Source organism: Nerophis lumbriciformis, linkage group LG12 (assembly GCF_033978685.3).
Source record: "Nerophis lumbriciformis linkage group LG12, RoL_Nlum_v2.1, whole genome shotgun sequence".
Taxonomy (NCBI): Eukaryota; Metazoa; Chordata; class Actinopteri; order Syngnathiformes; family Syngnathidae; genus Nerophis; species Nerophis lumbriciformis.
This window is the reverse complement of record NC_084559.2, coordinates 27,005,751-27,020,730: the sequence shown is the minus strand read 5'-3', so window position 1 is coordinate 27,020,730 and position 14,980 is coordinate 27,005,751. Positions and strand designations below refer to the sequence as shown.

Below are 14,980 nucleotides of genomic sequence, written 5' to 3'. Positions count from 1 at the left end.
ATTAAAGCAGCTTAATGAGCACCAAGACTCAATTAAAGACGGAATTACCCTCTCATCAAAGAGAAGCTCAATAGAGGACGAGGACAGGGAAATATGACACAGTCACACATGGCCGTAATCTACGGGTGTACATTACCAACCAGCACCAGTGTAAACGAGCGCTTTGCTTCGTTATATGATAAATTATTGGATGATTGGTAAATGAACGAGCTATAGCCTGACCGAAATGTCTACCCCCAGCAAACAGACGGGACAGACAAATACCTCCACACACTGGTGTCAGTGTCTGGCATGTACTGTATATGCACACATGGACCCGCCTCATCAGAACAGACAGATGATAAGGGCTTTAGAGGCTTGGCTCGACTCAGTCTATCTAATAAGGGGATTCCGCACATACTGCCTCTGCACGGGTTGAACAAAGGAAAATGACTCCTTTCACAGATGAATCAGTGAATCCCCCTTACCAAGCTGATTAGCCCGTTTCTTTACAGACCCCCTAGGTGCGCACAAATGTCCAGGTGCAAACTACCTGTTGAAAAGGTTGTTTCTGGACACCATGCGCAAGAAGCCCGTGGGATCAGTGACGGAGTTAAGCTTGTTGTTTATCTCCTCAAATTGTTGGTCCAACAAATCTCCCGCCTCGCTCTCCGTCTCGCTGCTTGAACACCCTCTGAAAAAAGCCAAAAAGAGGCAGACATATGAGAAAGCAGTGGTGCTGGCACAAGAACTGCACTTCAGCAAAGTACAGTACAAAGACGTACATTGTCACCCGCTAGGGGATAAAGCAACTAAAACCATTCCTGCATGCCCAAAATGCACATAGTTCAACCCACACATAGATGGCCTAATTTCACAGTCTTGGTCCAAAAACCCCAGCAGAGCTTAATCCTTTCATTACAATGCTGATGATGCTGATCCAGCCATTGAGGAGTCAACCGCCCCCACTCTGCTGCTATCTTTCTATTTATTACTGATAAATCCCTATAATGTAACTCTGCAATATCACCCTGCTCCTGCTACACCAAAACGCTACTGGAATAATGCACATGTAATTTAGGTATTAGCCTGCACCAAAACCATGTGCACCACCTCATTAATAGCAATATGTAAGTACATCTTTAATTTCACTGATACTTCAGATTGAACCTTATTTTTACTACTAAACATCCTTTTGTTGACAATGCCGCATGTCGGCTGATGGTGTGATCCCAGGATGCAGAGAAGAATAGGCAAAGTGCAAGCTGGAGCACCCTTTATTAGGTACCAGGTCGAGCAGGAACTCAGAAGGCAACAGAACACTTTGGAATAGACTAGATCAGGGATATTCAACAACATTTTTGGGGGGACACATTTCCAGAAAGCTAAAGACCTGGGGATCCCACTTCTACCTTCACTGTTAGTCTTATTTTGTATATTCCGGAGAACCAGCGTTCTCCACAGTAAACATTTGATATTGGTTTATTTATTGTGTCAGAGTTGCTATTTTTAAGGACCTTCTGCAAAAATGCTAATCAAAGTTCATCTCTATGACAGCCCTCTATTGTTTTAAAAGGGGAACTGCACTTTTTTTGGAATTGTGATTGCTCACGATCATTATGAGAGACAAGAACACACCTTGTCTTTTTTCGCATTCAAATGAAAGCCCTCTAAAACAACTTCAAAACCTTCCATCAATGGTTTATATACACACTGCAAGTATATATATATATATAATGTAGGGTTGTCCCGATACCAATAATTTGGTACCTTTTTCTTGTGGCACTCAAAGAACAATTTACAATTTTCCATATTACATATAGTCTGCCACAATCAAGGATTAGATTAGATAACAAAGCTTTATTGACATTATATTAAATGCAGTATATATATATATATATATATATATATATATATATATATATATATATATATATTAGGGCTGAAACGACGCGTCGACGTAGTCGAAGTCATCGGTTACGTAAATACGTCGAGGACGTTTTTGTTCGTCGACGCGTCGCATATTCACGTCACACTACCGTCATGGCGGAGCGCAAAGCAGACGATGCGAGCGGTGCGAGCGAGGGGAAAAAAGCACGCCAAAAGTCGTCAAAAGTGTGGGAGTATTTCAATAAACGGCCTAAGAAGAAACGCTACTTTTACTCCGCTACTTTTATCTACATTCAGCTCGCTACTCGCTACTAATTTTTATCGATCTGTTAATGCACGCTTTGTTTGTTTTGGTCTGTCAGACAGACCTTCAAAGTGCCTGCCTTACTGGTGACGTTTCACTTCGTTCCACCAATCAGATGCAGTCACTGGTGACGTTGGACCAATCAAACAGAGCCAGGGGTCACATGACCTGACTGGCTCCGAGCTAACTTCGGGTGTTACCATTTAGTGGTCAATTGTACGGAATATGCACTGTACTGTGCAACCTACTAATAAAAGTTCCAATCAATCAATCAAAAGTGTGAAGGAAAAAAGACCCTTTTTTATTTCAACCGTAAAGACTGACTGCACAGTTCCTGTCTTCACAATAAAAGTCCCGCTCCATCGCGCCTGCGCTTTCAAAATAAGAGTCTCCGAAAGCCAGCGCAAACAAGCTAGCAAGCTACGGAGTTTGCCGCCAATGTATTTCTTGTAAAAGGTATAAAAACGAATATGGAAGGTGGACAAATAAGATGCCAAATAACAACCACTTTCATGTGGTATTAGACAGACAGGAGGAACTTTTTTTCTCCTCCATTTGAAAACGTGGAGGTTACCAGCACTACTTCCTGATTACAATCAATGCAAGTCATCAGAATCAGGTAATACACCAACTTATATTCTTGTCTTCATGAAAGAAAGGAATCTATATGTTAAACATGCATGTATAATTATTAAAACACCTTTAACATGTAAACAAAAACGGCAAAATAAATAAATATAAATGATATACTGTATATATCAATGTATGTATATATATATATATATATATATATATATATATATATATATATGTGTGTGTGTGTGTGTGTGTGTGTGTGTGTGTGTGTGTGTGTATATATATATATATATATATATATATATATATGATATGTGTGTGTATGTTACTCAGTACTTGAGTAGTTTTTTCACAACATACTTTTTACTTTTACTCAAGTAAATATTTGGGTGACTACTCCTTACTTTTACTTGAGTAATAAATCTCTAAAGTAACAGTACTCTTACTTGAGTACAATTTCTGGCTACTCTACCCACCTCTGCTAATAATGTTGTTGTATGCACACTGTGTCGAGCGGAAATGGCCTATCATAGCAGCACAACGGCAGCGTTCTTGCCATCACCATCAACTAGTCAATCGTCCGCGTGAGTATACGTTGTCATCATTACCGTACACAAAAACATGTATGTGTCATTTGTATCTGCGTTGTAAATTCATAAACTAAAGCACCGTTTCGCTCTGAGAGGAGCGTTTGGCGTGCCTGTTCAGTGTTTACAAAGACGCGCTCCTCTTTAACGCTAACGTTAATTAGTTGTGCAAATACCTTTTACAACATTAACAATTACGTATACTATGTACAAACGAACAATTAACTTTCACTTTAATCATACTATCATTGTTGTGTTATTAAGCAAAATAAGCAAAAGTTTTACTTTTGTTGAAATGTTTACACTGTTGTTACAGAATATTTCGTTTTGCACTTTTTTGTATTGGATGTTTATCTTTATTTTTGCACATTTTAGCAAATAAGCAATACTTTTACTTTTGTTGAAATGTTTACACTGTTGTTACAGAATATTTCCGTTTTGCACTTTTTTGAATTGGATGTTTATCTTTATTTTTGCACATTTTAAAGCAAAATAAGCAATACTTTTACTTTTGAAATGCTTATACTATTGCAGAATATTAAGATTTGCACTGGATGTTTACTTTTATATTTGCACATTAAAAGCAAATAAGCTACTTTTAATTTTGTTAAATGTTTACATTGTTACAGAATATTTTGTCATGTTGTTGTCAATGTTGACTGAGTGGCCATACTTTTTTTTTTTGTAAATAAAAGCCATGCCTTTTGAAAAAACTGGCCTACATTTATTTTTTCATCTTCATTTTAAATAAAAAAAATAATCGGTAAAAGGAAAAATAATCTATAGATTAATCGAAAAAAATAATCTATAGATTAACCGATTAATTGAAAAAAATAATCTATAGATTAATCGATAGAAAAATAATCGTTAGCTGCAGCCTTAATATATATATATATATATATATATATATATATATATATATATATATATATATATATATATATATATATAAATTGTTGCGTCTGACCAGCCTTCCTCTCAGGGAATTAAAGTCACTGGCCAATCCCAAGTTCTTTCAGATGACATATATGTTGAGTAAGAAGGACCATCAAGACAGAATAGGATTATTATCAAGTTTTACTAAAGCTTTAGGAGACCTGTCCTTACAAATGCGCTAATACCAGCATCCAAAAGTGGTCTGAAAGCCAAACGGAAAGAGACAACTTATTGAATACGAAAACAGCTCCCACCCTGCCCAGAAAGGAATACAGTCTCTTTGTTCTAATACTGATAAGGTAAAAAGGGAGTATGCTATACTCCAACGTTCCAACCCTTCAAGGTAAAGCACAGAGTTTACTTGCGGACATAAGATACAAGCAAAAAGAGTACACATGGGAAAATATTAGCTGCTTTAAACATGACTATAAATAAAGAAAGTACTCTTAAAAATATATGCATTCTCCACAATATATATATATATATATATATATATATATATATATATATATATATATATATATATATATATATATATATATATGTATATATATATTTAGTATACAAAATCACTATTTTGTTTTGACATTTGGATAAAATAATTTGCTGTAGATAAAGCCCATTGACATGGAAATTATGAATATTAAATATGATGAATAAATTTACAATGATGTTGGTTCGATCACTGAAAATATAATGTATGTTATCTACATAAGCTGTAGCTGTAATTCCTAAATGTTAAATGTCATATTTCTGTTATTAATATTTCTGGTTCCTACATTATATAGCAATATAGATCAATACAGTCTACAGGGATACAGTCCGTAAGCACACATGATTGTATTTTTTTATGACAAACAAAACAAAAAAAAAAAAAAAATAATAATAAATAAATGGTGGCACAGTCAGACTCCATTTTTGCTTGTGTGTTGTTGTTGTTGTGGGAGGGAACACAACAAATAAGCGACGTTTGGTCATTTTAACATGGAAAAAAAAGTTTAGGGGGGTAGCGTGGGGTGTATATTGTAGCGTCCCGGAAGAGTTAGTGCTGCAAGGGGTTCTGGGTATTTGTTCTGTTGTGTTTATGTTGTGTTACGGTGTGGATGTTCTCCCGAAATGTGTTTGTCATTCTTGTTTGGTGTGGGTTCACAGTGTGGCGCATATTTGTAACAGTGTTAAAGTTGTTTATACGGCCACCCTCAGTGTGACCTGTATGGCTGTTGACCAAGTATGCGTGGCATTCACTTGTGTGTGAGAAAAGCCGTAGATATTATGTGACTGGGCCGGTTATTGGCGCTCTTTAATTCTCCCTACGTCCGTGTACACAAAGTCATACATTTGACTTTTTGAAACCGATACCGATAATTTTGAAACCGATACCGATAATTTCCGATATTACATTTTAAAGCATTTATCGGCCGATAATATCGTCAGTCTGATATTATCGGACATCTCTAGTAATCATTGTGAAAGATGTTCTCTCGTGTAGCTAAAATAAACATAAACAAATCTAACAGTAGGAGAAGTATACCACTGCAAACTATAACAACAAAAATAAGTGTATTGATTACATTAATAAATCAAAATTGAGCATTTGCAGTCCTAAATGTTTGATGAAGCTAATGAATCTGGTGCAATGATGGAGGTGTACCTAATGTGTTTGGTAATTATGAATGTTCCATTATGGTGACGAATGTATCATCCGCAACATGCAGCATTCACAGCAGTCTTCCCACAATTATTTCTCGTTCCATTCACGATCTGGTTTCACTGATATCAGGGCGCTCCTCTGCTCTCTCTCCACAATGGCGGATGAATGGGCTGGTAAGTGTTGCCATATTGCGCCCATTCAAGCGCAATGTCGCGAGTGCGGCTTCCAATTGGAGGGATAAATGAGCCGGTAATGGAGCAGGAGGCGGTGGAGGCAGGCAGGTGTCGGCGCAGGCCAGCTGGTCAGCGAGGTTCAAACAGCGATTTGGGAAAAAATGGCTGGTGTCAAAAGCTGTGCAGAGTCATGGATCTCAGCGGGATAAACTACACAATATATTTACAGTACCTTGTTACAAGTACCATCACCTTTATGTCCTTCTGCTTATACTCCCTGTTGTCTGCTCTTACTGCATTATTGATCTCGCCACTGCATCTTCCTCCCATTTTGGGAACACTAAGTAGAATTCTCAGGCTTATTGTTTTGTTTGGTGGGTTCAGGAAAGAGGACCCCTAAAGAGCCATTATTCCATCTTATTTATGACCACTGGAAAGACAGTGACACACTAAAGGCAGGTAGTGTAGGCCTGCTATTACAGTGAGCAATGGGCTGGAATAATACTCACTTTGCACACTTCAGCTAACGTAATGGCCTCCTGTTTATTTTGTACAACTCTAACACTTCAGCATGCATGACATGCATTCAGCCATGCATTTTCTACTGCTTATTCTGTTAAGAGTCACAGTAAGCTGGAACCTATCCCAGCTGATTTTCAACTGGTCACCAGTCAATCACAGGGCACGTCCAGCGAAACAACCATACAGGTGTGTTGAAAAAAAAGATGCCGTAAATGTTAAATTACAATTAATATAGCCGTGAAGTTCAATAATGAAATAGCTTGAATAAAATTAGGAATGTCAAAGACAAAACATTTAATATTTAATTAAATATGACAGGTTATATGATTTTTTTAATGCATATATTGTCCAATTAAATTTGTTGACACGTTTTTTGATTTACCTAAATATGTTCGAGATATGGTAATCCCATCTTTAAAAAGGCAAAAACCTAACTATTGTTTATATATATATATATATATATATATATATATATATATATATATATATATATATATATATATATATATATATATATATATATATATATATATGTATGTATATACATATATACATACATATATATTACAGATGTCCGATAATGGCTTTTTTGCCGATATCCGATATTCCGATATTGTCCAACTTTTAATTACCGATTCCGATATAAAGTTAAAGTAAAGTTAAAGTACCCATGATTGTCACACACACACTAGGTGTGGCGAAATTATTCTCTGCATTTGACCCATCACCCTTGATCACCCCCTGGGAGGTGAGGGGAGCAGTGGGCAGCAGCGGTGGCCGCGCCCGGGAATCGTTTATGGTGATTTAAACCTTGATGCTGAGTGCCAAGCAGGGAGGTAATGGGTCCCATTTTTATAGTCTTTGGTATGACTCGGCCGGGGTTTGAACTCACGACCTACCGAGCTCAGGGCGGACACTCTAACCACTAGGCCACTGAGTAGGTGGTATCAACCGATACCGATATATACAGTCGTGGAATTAACACATTATTATGCCTAATTTTGTTGTCATGTCCCGCTGGATGCATTAAACAATGTATCAAGGTTTTCCAAAATAAATCAACATAAATATGGCAGTGCCAACATGGCACTGCCATATTTATTATTGAAGTCACAAAGTGCATTATTTTTTTTAACATGCCTCAAAACAGCAGCTTGGAATTTGGGACATGCTCTCCTTGAGAGAGCATGAGGAGGTTGAGGTGGGCGGGGTTGGGGGGGGTTTGAGGTGGGTGGGGGGGTGGTGTGGGGTAGCGGGGGGTGTATATTGTAGCGTCCCGGAAGAGTTAGTGCTGCAAGGGGTTCTGGGTATTTGTTCTGTTGTGTTTATGTTGTGTTACGGTGTGGATGTTCTCCAGAAATGTGTTTGTCATTCTTGTTTGGTGTGGGTTCACGGTGTGGCGCATATTTGTAACAGTGTTAAAGTTGTTTATAGGGCCATCCTCAGTGTGACCTGTATGGCTGTTGACCAAGTATGCCTTGCATTCACTTATGTGTGTGTGAAAAACCGTAGATATTGTGTGACTGGACTTGCACGCAAAGGCAGTGCCTTTAAGTTTTATTGGCGCTCTGTACTTCTCCCTACGTCCGTGTACATGGCGGCGTTTTAAAAAGTCATACATTTTCCTTTTTGAAACCGATACCGGTTTGCTATATATATATATATATATATATATATATATATATATATGTATATACTGTATATATATGTATATATACATATATATATATATATATACTTGCATACATACATACATACATATATATATATATATACATATATATATATATATATATATATATATATATATATATATATATAGCAAACCGGACTATAAATACCGGGATATACGTTTTGGTTTATATCGCCCAGCCCTAATACCAAGTGTGTGTGTATGGGGAAGAAATGTTGGGTTTGGGGTGGGATATGGGAATTTGGTTTTACGCCCCTGTCAGCAAACCCTACATGACATTATAGTAAGACCAACAGTACATACTGTACATACTAAATGAGATGGGAACAAAGTCAACCACCATAAAATATATTGAGTGTGTTTTGAGTGTTGGACTGCGAGCTTACCTGCTGTAATAGGACTCAACTCCCAGGGCCTCGCGGGCACTGGCTATGTGCTGCTCCAGTGATGAGCCGCTGACCACACCACCACTACTGCTGCTACCCGCTTCCTGGAAGTCTGAACCCAGGTCTGATATGCCCTCACCCAAGTACACCTCGTGGAACTTCAGGATGCCTGTGAAGACAAAAGGAAGGCAAATATAAATGCATTTGTCCTTCCTCCGCAGGAAGGGACAATCTTATCTTTCATGGGACAAAGCAAACTTGTAACTGAAGTGTCATCTGTCAACTTACTTTGAGACAATGTAAGTTCATAATTTAAATATAATCAAAAACATAAATAATAACCTAGGACTGTCAAACAATTATATTATTTTATCACATTAATAACAGGGTCGTTGCAGATTAGTTTAGATTAAATACAATTTAGTTTTAATATATAGCATACATTTTGCATGAGCAAAGAGACTCAAGAAAGACATTGATATTCATGCACATGATGTTTTTTATTAAACCCATTTAACATCCTCTTCATGTTAGAAAACAAAAGTTGTCAGTTTTTCTAAAGAAACATTTATCAACATTAATGTGTACCTGTTACTCCTTCTGTGTTTTTGATGTGCTATTTTAAGATGGAGTGTTAGGAGCTCGCATGCCTGCAGAATTTGTGACCCCCAAGATGCAGGAACCAGGAGGACGAGGGGCAGGTAAGAGGATTTTAATACATTTCAAACAGAAAATGAAGCAGTCGTGGATATGAGGTCATAAACATAAAGTCATCCTCGAGCACTGAGAAGCGCGCGAGACAGGCATAAATAGAAACATGCTGATTATCAGCACCAGGTGAAGCAAGGCTGCCTAATCAGCAGCAGGTGAGGGAAAAACAGAGCTCAGCGGAGACATGCAGAGAATGGAAATCAAAATAAGAGCACTGATAGGAAATCAACACAAAACACTTGAATAATACTTTATGCCATTCAAATGTTCAGTAATGTTATTGTGTACTCACAATCCCTATCGATAAATTAGCTGTTTAGTGTCTCCTCTATTAGTCATGATCCCACATGGCAAGTAGGACTTTGTTCTTTTTTTCCCTGTGTATGGTATCATTTTCCTGTTGTGGTGCTCTTGTTTTGGTAGTATTTCCTGTTTGGTGTAGGTGTTCCTGCAGCTCTACCTTGTGTTCCTTGTCCTGCCAGCACAGCTGTTCCTCATTGTTAATTAGGTGTATTTAGTTCCACCTTGTTCCCTCCTTCAGTGCTGGTTCATTATCTTCCTTATGAAAAAAATGTTTATGTTGCTTTCTGAATTCCTGCTAGACCTGTGTTACTTTTCTTCTGCATGGTACCTAATTGAACAACCTTCTGCTTGCAATTCACTTGCCTTCTCTGCATTCTGGGATGCAGCCGACATGCGACATCGTCACAACATGGACTTATTTGCTTCTGCATCCTGTCACTACTGGATCAACTGTTTGTTTGCACATGCGTGACGGTAACACTACTCGGACAAACTGCCTGAAATACGAAGTTGTAGACGTTTCGGGGATTTTGAGTCATTCTGCAGATGGGTGAATTGTGTTAAAATTTGAAATTGGTTTATTATTGCTGATAGATTCAATCTAAATCAATTACTTTGACAGCCCCAAAATAAATACAATATTTTGAGTAACAATCTCAACCTTTTAAATGTAATTACGAGAGATGTCCGATAATGGCTTTTTTTGCCGATATCCGATATTCCGATACTGTCCAACTCTTAATTACCGATTCCGATATCAACCGATACCGACATATACAGTCGTGGAATTAACACATTATTATGCCTAATTTTGTTGTGATGCCCCGCTGGATGCATTAAACAATGTAACATGGTTTTCCAAAATAAATCAACTCAAGTTATGGAAAAAAATGCCAACATGGCACTGCCATATTTATTATTGAAGTCACAAAGTGCATTATTTTTTTTAACATGCCTCAAAACAGCAGCTTGGAATTTGGGACATGCTCTCCCTGAGAGAGCATGAGGAGGTTGAGGTGGGCGGGGTTGAGTTGGGGGGGGGGGGGGTGTAGGGGGTAGCGGGGGGTGTATATTGTTGCGTCCAGGAAGAGTTAGTGCTGCAAGGGGTTCTGGGTATTTGTTCTGTTGTGTTTATGTTGTGTTACGGTGCGGATGTTCTCCCAAAATGTGTTTGTCATTCTTGCTTGGTGTGGGTTCACAGTGTGGCGCATATTTGTAACAGAGTTAAAGTTGTTTATACGGCCACCCTCAGTGTGACCTGTATGGCTGTTGACCAAGTATGCGTGCATTCACTTGTGTGTGAGAAAAGCCGTAGATATTATGTGACTGGGCCGGCACGCAAAGGAAGTGCCTTTAAGGTTTATTGGCGCTCTTTAATTCTCCCTACGTCCGTGTACACAAAGTCATACATTTTACTTTTTGAAACCGATACCGATAATTTTGAAACCGATACCGATAATTTCCGATATTACATTTTAAAACATTTATCGGACGATAATATCGGCAGTCAGATATTATCGGACATCCCTAGTAATTACATTTTCTTGATAAATTTGCCATGAATGCTCCTTTAATAAAATGCATGGCTATTACTACAGTCGTCACTCTTATTTATGTATTATATGTATTACAGTACACTATTTGTCCTATTTGTCCTACAGTACACTATTTGTCCTATTTTGACTTGTATGTGTTCAATTTACTTACTTTTTACTAAAGGAAGTATGACCGAATATTGTCTTGTTTTGATTGATTGATTGATTAGAGACTTTTATTAGTAAATTGCACAGTACAGTACATATTCCGTACAATTGACCACTAAATGGTAACACCCGAATAAGTTTTTCAACTTGTTTAAGTCGGGGTCCACGTTAATCAATTCATGGTAAATATGTAATTACATGGTATCAGTGTAGAAATATACTAAACCACTCCTCCATACGTCATCCGCCTGATTTGTATAAACTACCCTGAACTGTGAATGCGGTGGAGACACAAACTACACACTTCTACACACTTCTAACTAGAGGTTCCAGGAACCAAAAGTTCCAGAACTTTTGAAAATGGCCTAAAGGTGAGACTTTGACGAAAGGTTTTTCAAAAGAGAACAGTGGGACATAGCATCGGAGTCAGCGCAGAACTTCAAGCCAACCAAAGTTGAGATGAACTCTTTTGATGCGCTTAATCTTCGACAACCAAACCCCAGCTTTGGCTTGAGCGATGTGAAATGACATACAGGCAATTCTAACAACACAGCTAATGATTGTAGCTCTGACTGTGATCTTGACCAAGTTTTTGCAGAACAACTTTTGCCCATGGTTGCAGAACATGGAAGCCCGGTTCTGAACTTAGAGGAACTACGTAGGATGTGACACAGTATTTCCACGTCGTGGCCATGTTGTAGTGGCCGAGCCATAGCCATAGTGAGTACCGTAATCTACAGTTGAACACAGTCAAGGCTACTATATTGGGTGAAACAAGTGTAAAGGTGACTATATGGGTGGTATTTCATTTTTGGAGGGCTTTAATTAACATATTTAGAAGATCATAAACAGCTTTTCTATGTTGTAACTAGAGTTGTACAATATACCAGTATTAGTATAGTACCGCGATACCAATGAATCATATTCGGTACTATACCGCCTCTGAAAAGTATCGGTCCGCCGTCCCCCCCGCATCCCCGTCGTCGTTACGTCGTGTCATTGCTGGTTTACGAGCAGACGAGCATGTTCGGCAGTGCACAATCACAGAGTACTTACAAGCAGACACAGTGTGTAGACAGAAAAGGGAGAACGGACGCATTTTGGCTTAAAAACTAACGATAAAGGTGAAGTTATAACACTGAAACGCCCTCAGGAAGAGGTGCTTTAAGACATGGCTAGCTCGCTAGCGGCTAATGTCCAGCCTCAGTCGGCAGTCTTTTAGCTACCGTATTTTTCGGAGTATAAGTCGCTTCGGAGTATAAGTCGCACCGGCCGAAAATGCATAATAAAGGAGGGAAAAAAAACATATATAAGTCGCACTGGAGTATAAGTCGCATTTTTTGGGGAAATGTATTTGATAAAACCCAACACCAAGAATAGACATTTGAAAGGCAATTTAAAATAAATAAAGAATAGTGAACAACAGGCTGAATAAGTGTACGTTATATGACGCATAAATAACCAACTGAGAACGTGCCTGTTATGTTAACGTAACATATTATGGTAAGAGTCATTCAAATAACTATAACTATATACGTTTACCAAACAATCTGTCACTCCTAATCGCTAAATCCCATGAAATCTTATACATCTAGTCTCTTACGTGAATGAGCTAAATAATATTTGATATTTTACGGTAATGTGTTAATAATTTCACACATAAGTCGCTCCTGAGTATAAGTCGCACCCCCGGCCAAACTATGAAAAAAACTGCGACTTATAGTCCGAAAAATACGGTAGATATAACATGTTAAAAGAGAAAGTAAGCAGTAAATGAACAAGTACATTAATAATTCATTTTCTAGCACTTGTCCTTAATAATTTTGACAAACTAATCGAATGGAAAATGACACAATATGTTACTGCATATGTCAGCAGACTACATTAGGAGCGTTTTTTTGCTTACTTACTAATAAAAGACAAGTTGTCTTGTATGTTCACTATTTTATTTAAGGACAAACTTGCAATAAGTAACATATGTTTAATGTACCCTAAGATTTTTTTTGTTAAAATAAAGCCAATAATGCAATTTTTTGTGGTCCCCTTTATTTAGAAAAGTATCGGAAAGTACAGAAAAATATCAAAAATATTGGTATCGGGACAACACGAGTTGTAACTATGAAAATTATTGATCCATTAATAATAATCCTACATTGCGGAAATTCGTTTACCACAGTCTTAACAGTAGGTATTATTAAACTCTGTCCAAGGAAAGCTGCGAATGATATGACTTTTAGGAGTGCATCTGTGGAGCAAAATAATAAAACAAAGTCAATTAAATAGAACATAGGTTTGCCATCTGGTATCCACTATGATTTTCTCAGCTGACATTTAAGCAGTGGTATTGTTGATGCACGTGGCAGGACTCGACTACGTGTGAGTACATTATGCATGTGTTTTGCCTGCTGTGACATTTGTACACGAGTATTCAGGCTGTAAAGATGCGGCGTGGATTTACATCGGATTAATTACGACATTTGCCGTCCTTTTTAGCGAGTGCAGCCCACTTCAGACAGGGCCATGTTTGTATGCCAGCTGGATACAAAGCACTGCCAGGAAGTGACAGACAGTCGATTAGTGAGCAAGTGGTTCCCTCTTAGATTTGGGCAACATTAACACAGTAAGTGCTTTGGTGATCCATTGTCCCTCAAGTGTTGCCTCCATTGGTAACCAAGTCAAGTTCATCCGGTTGACTTATGAGCTGGATTTGATCAAATGTTAAAGCTCGGTGGAATGGGACATGGGTCATGGCTTTTCTTTCCCCCTTTTTGCACGAAAGATCAGTAGCAAAAAGCTCAGTGTGGCAATCGTGTGACATGCGCTAATTACAGAGAAAAACGGGTCTGCTTAAGATGCCGGAATTTCACAACTCCTAAAAGATCAGGCATCTTAGTGCCACCGCCTCTGTTGGTGCGACTCAGTAGTCAAGAGACAGGGAACCAAAACCACGACAAAGAGCTGGAAATAGACAGAGACATTATGTTCTGATTCATCTGAGAAGTGTTCCGCTTTTGTCAGGTGTGAAGATATTGCCCGTGTTTCTTGGCAGTGTCGCTAACAATTAGCATGCTCCATAGGCAGAAGCCCAGTGGGCTGAGGGAGTGTGGGTAGGGGGGCAAATCCCAACAGTGAAGTGGCAGGTGGTGCTGCAGCATGGCGTGAAAACTGCCCGTCATGACCCCAGAGCTCAAAACAGGCTACAACCTTTATGTATTTCGCTTTTAAATGGGAAATAAACCATTTCTTTCCTCTTTCCACAGACTAAAACGTTATTAGTAGTGATGTCAATTGATTACAAAGTGTAATCTGAATAATCACAATTTTAATTAGAGATGTCTGATAATATCGGGCTGCCGATATTATCGGCCGATAAATGCTTTAAAATGTAATATCGGAAATTATCGGTATCGGTTCGGAAATTATCGGTATTGGTTTCAAAAAGTAAAATGTATGACTTTTTTAAAACGCCGCTGTACGTAGTGGTACACGGACGTAGGGAGAAGTACAGAGCGCCAATAAACCTTAAAGGCACTGCCTTTGCGTGCCGGCCCAGTTTCATAATATAT

The 14,980-nt window shown here is 38.3% G+C and overlaps 1 protein-coding gene across 3 annotated transcripts in view; it reads right to left on the bottom strand.

Annotated features, from left to right (window-relative positions):
* The window catches only part of LOC133623169 (tetratricopeptide repeat protein 28-like), a 632,620-nt gene that overhangs the window by 24,768 nt on the left and 592,872 nt on the right, over window positions 1-14,980 (bottom strand). For all 3 annotated transcript variants that reach the window (XM_061986219.1, XM_061986220.1, XM_061986221.1), the window contains 2 exons: window positions 8,698-8,866; window positions 533-673 (listed from right to left, as the gene is read on the bottom strand). In XM_061986219.1, the coding sequence (XP_061842203.1) occupies window positions 533-673; window positions 8,698-8,866 (310 nt within the window). The remainder of the gene's footprint in view (window positions 1-532; window positions 674-8,697; window positions 8,867-14,980) is intronic.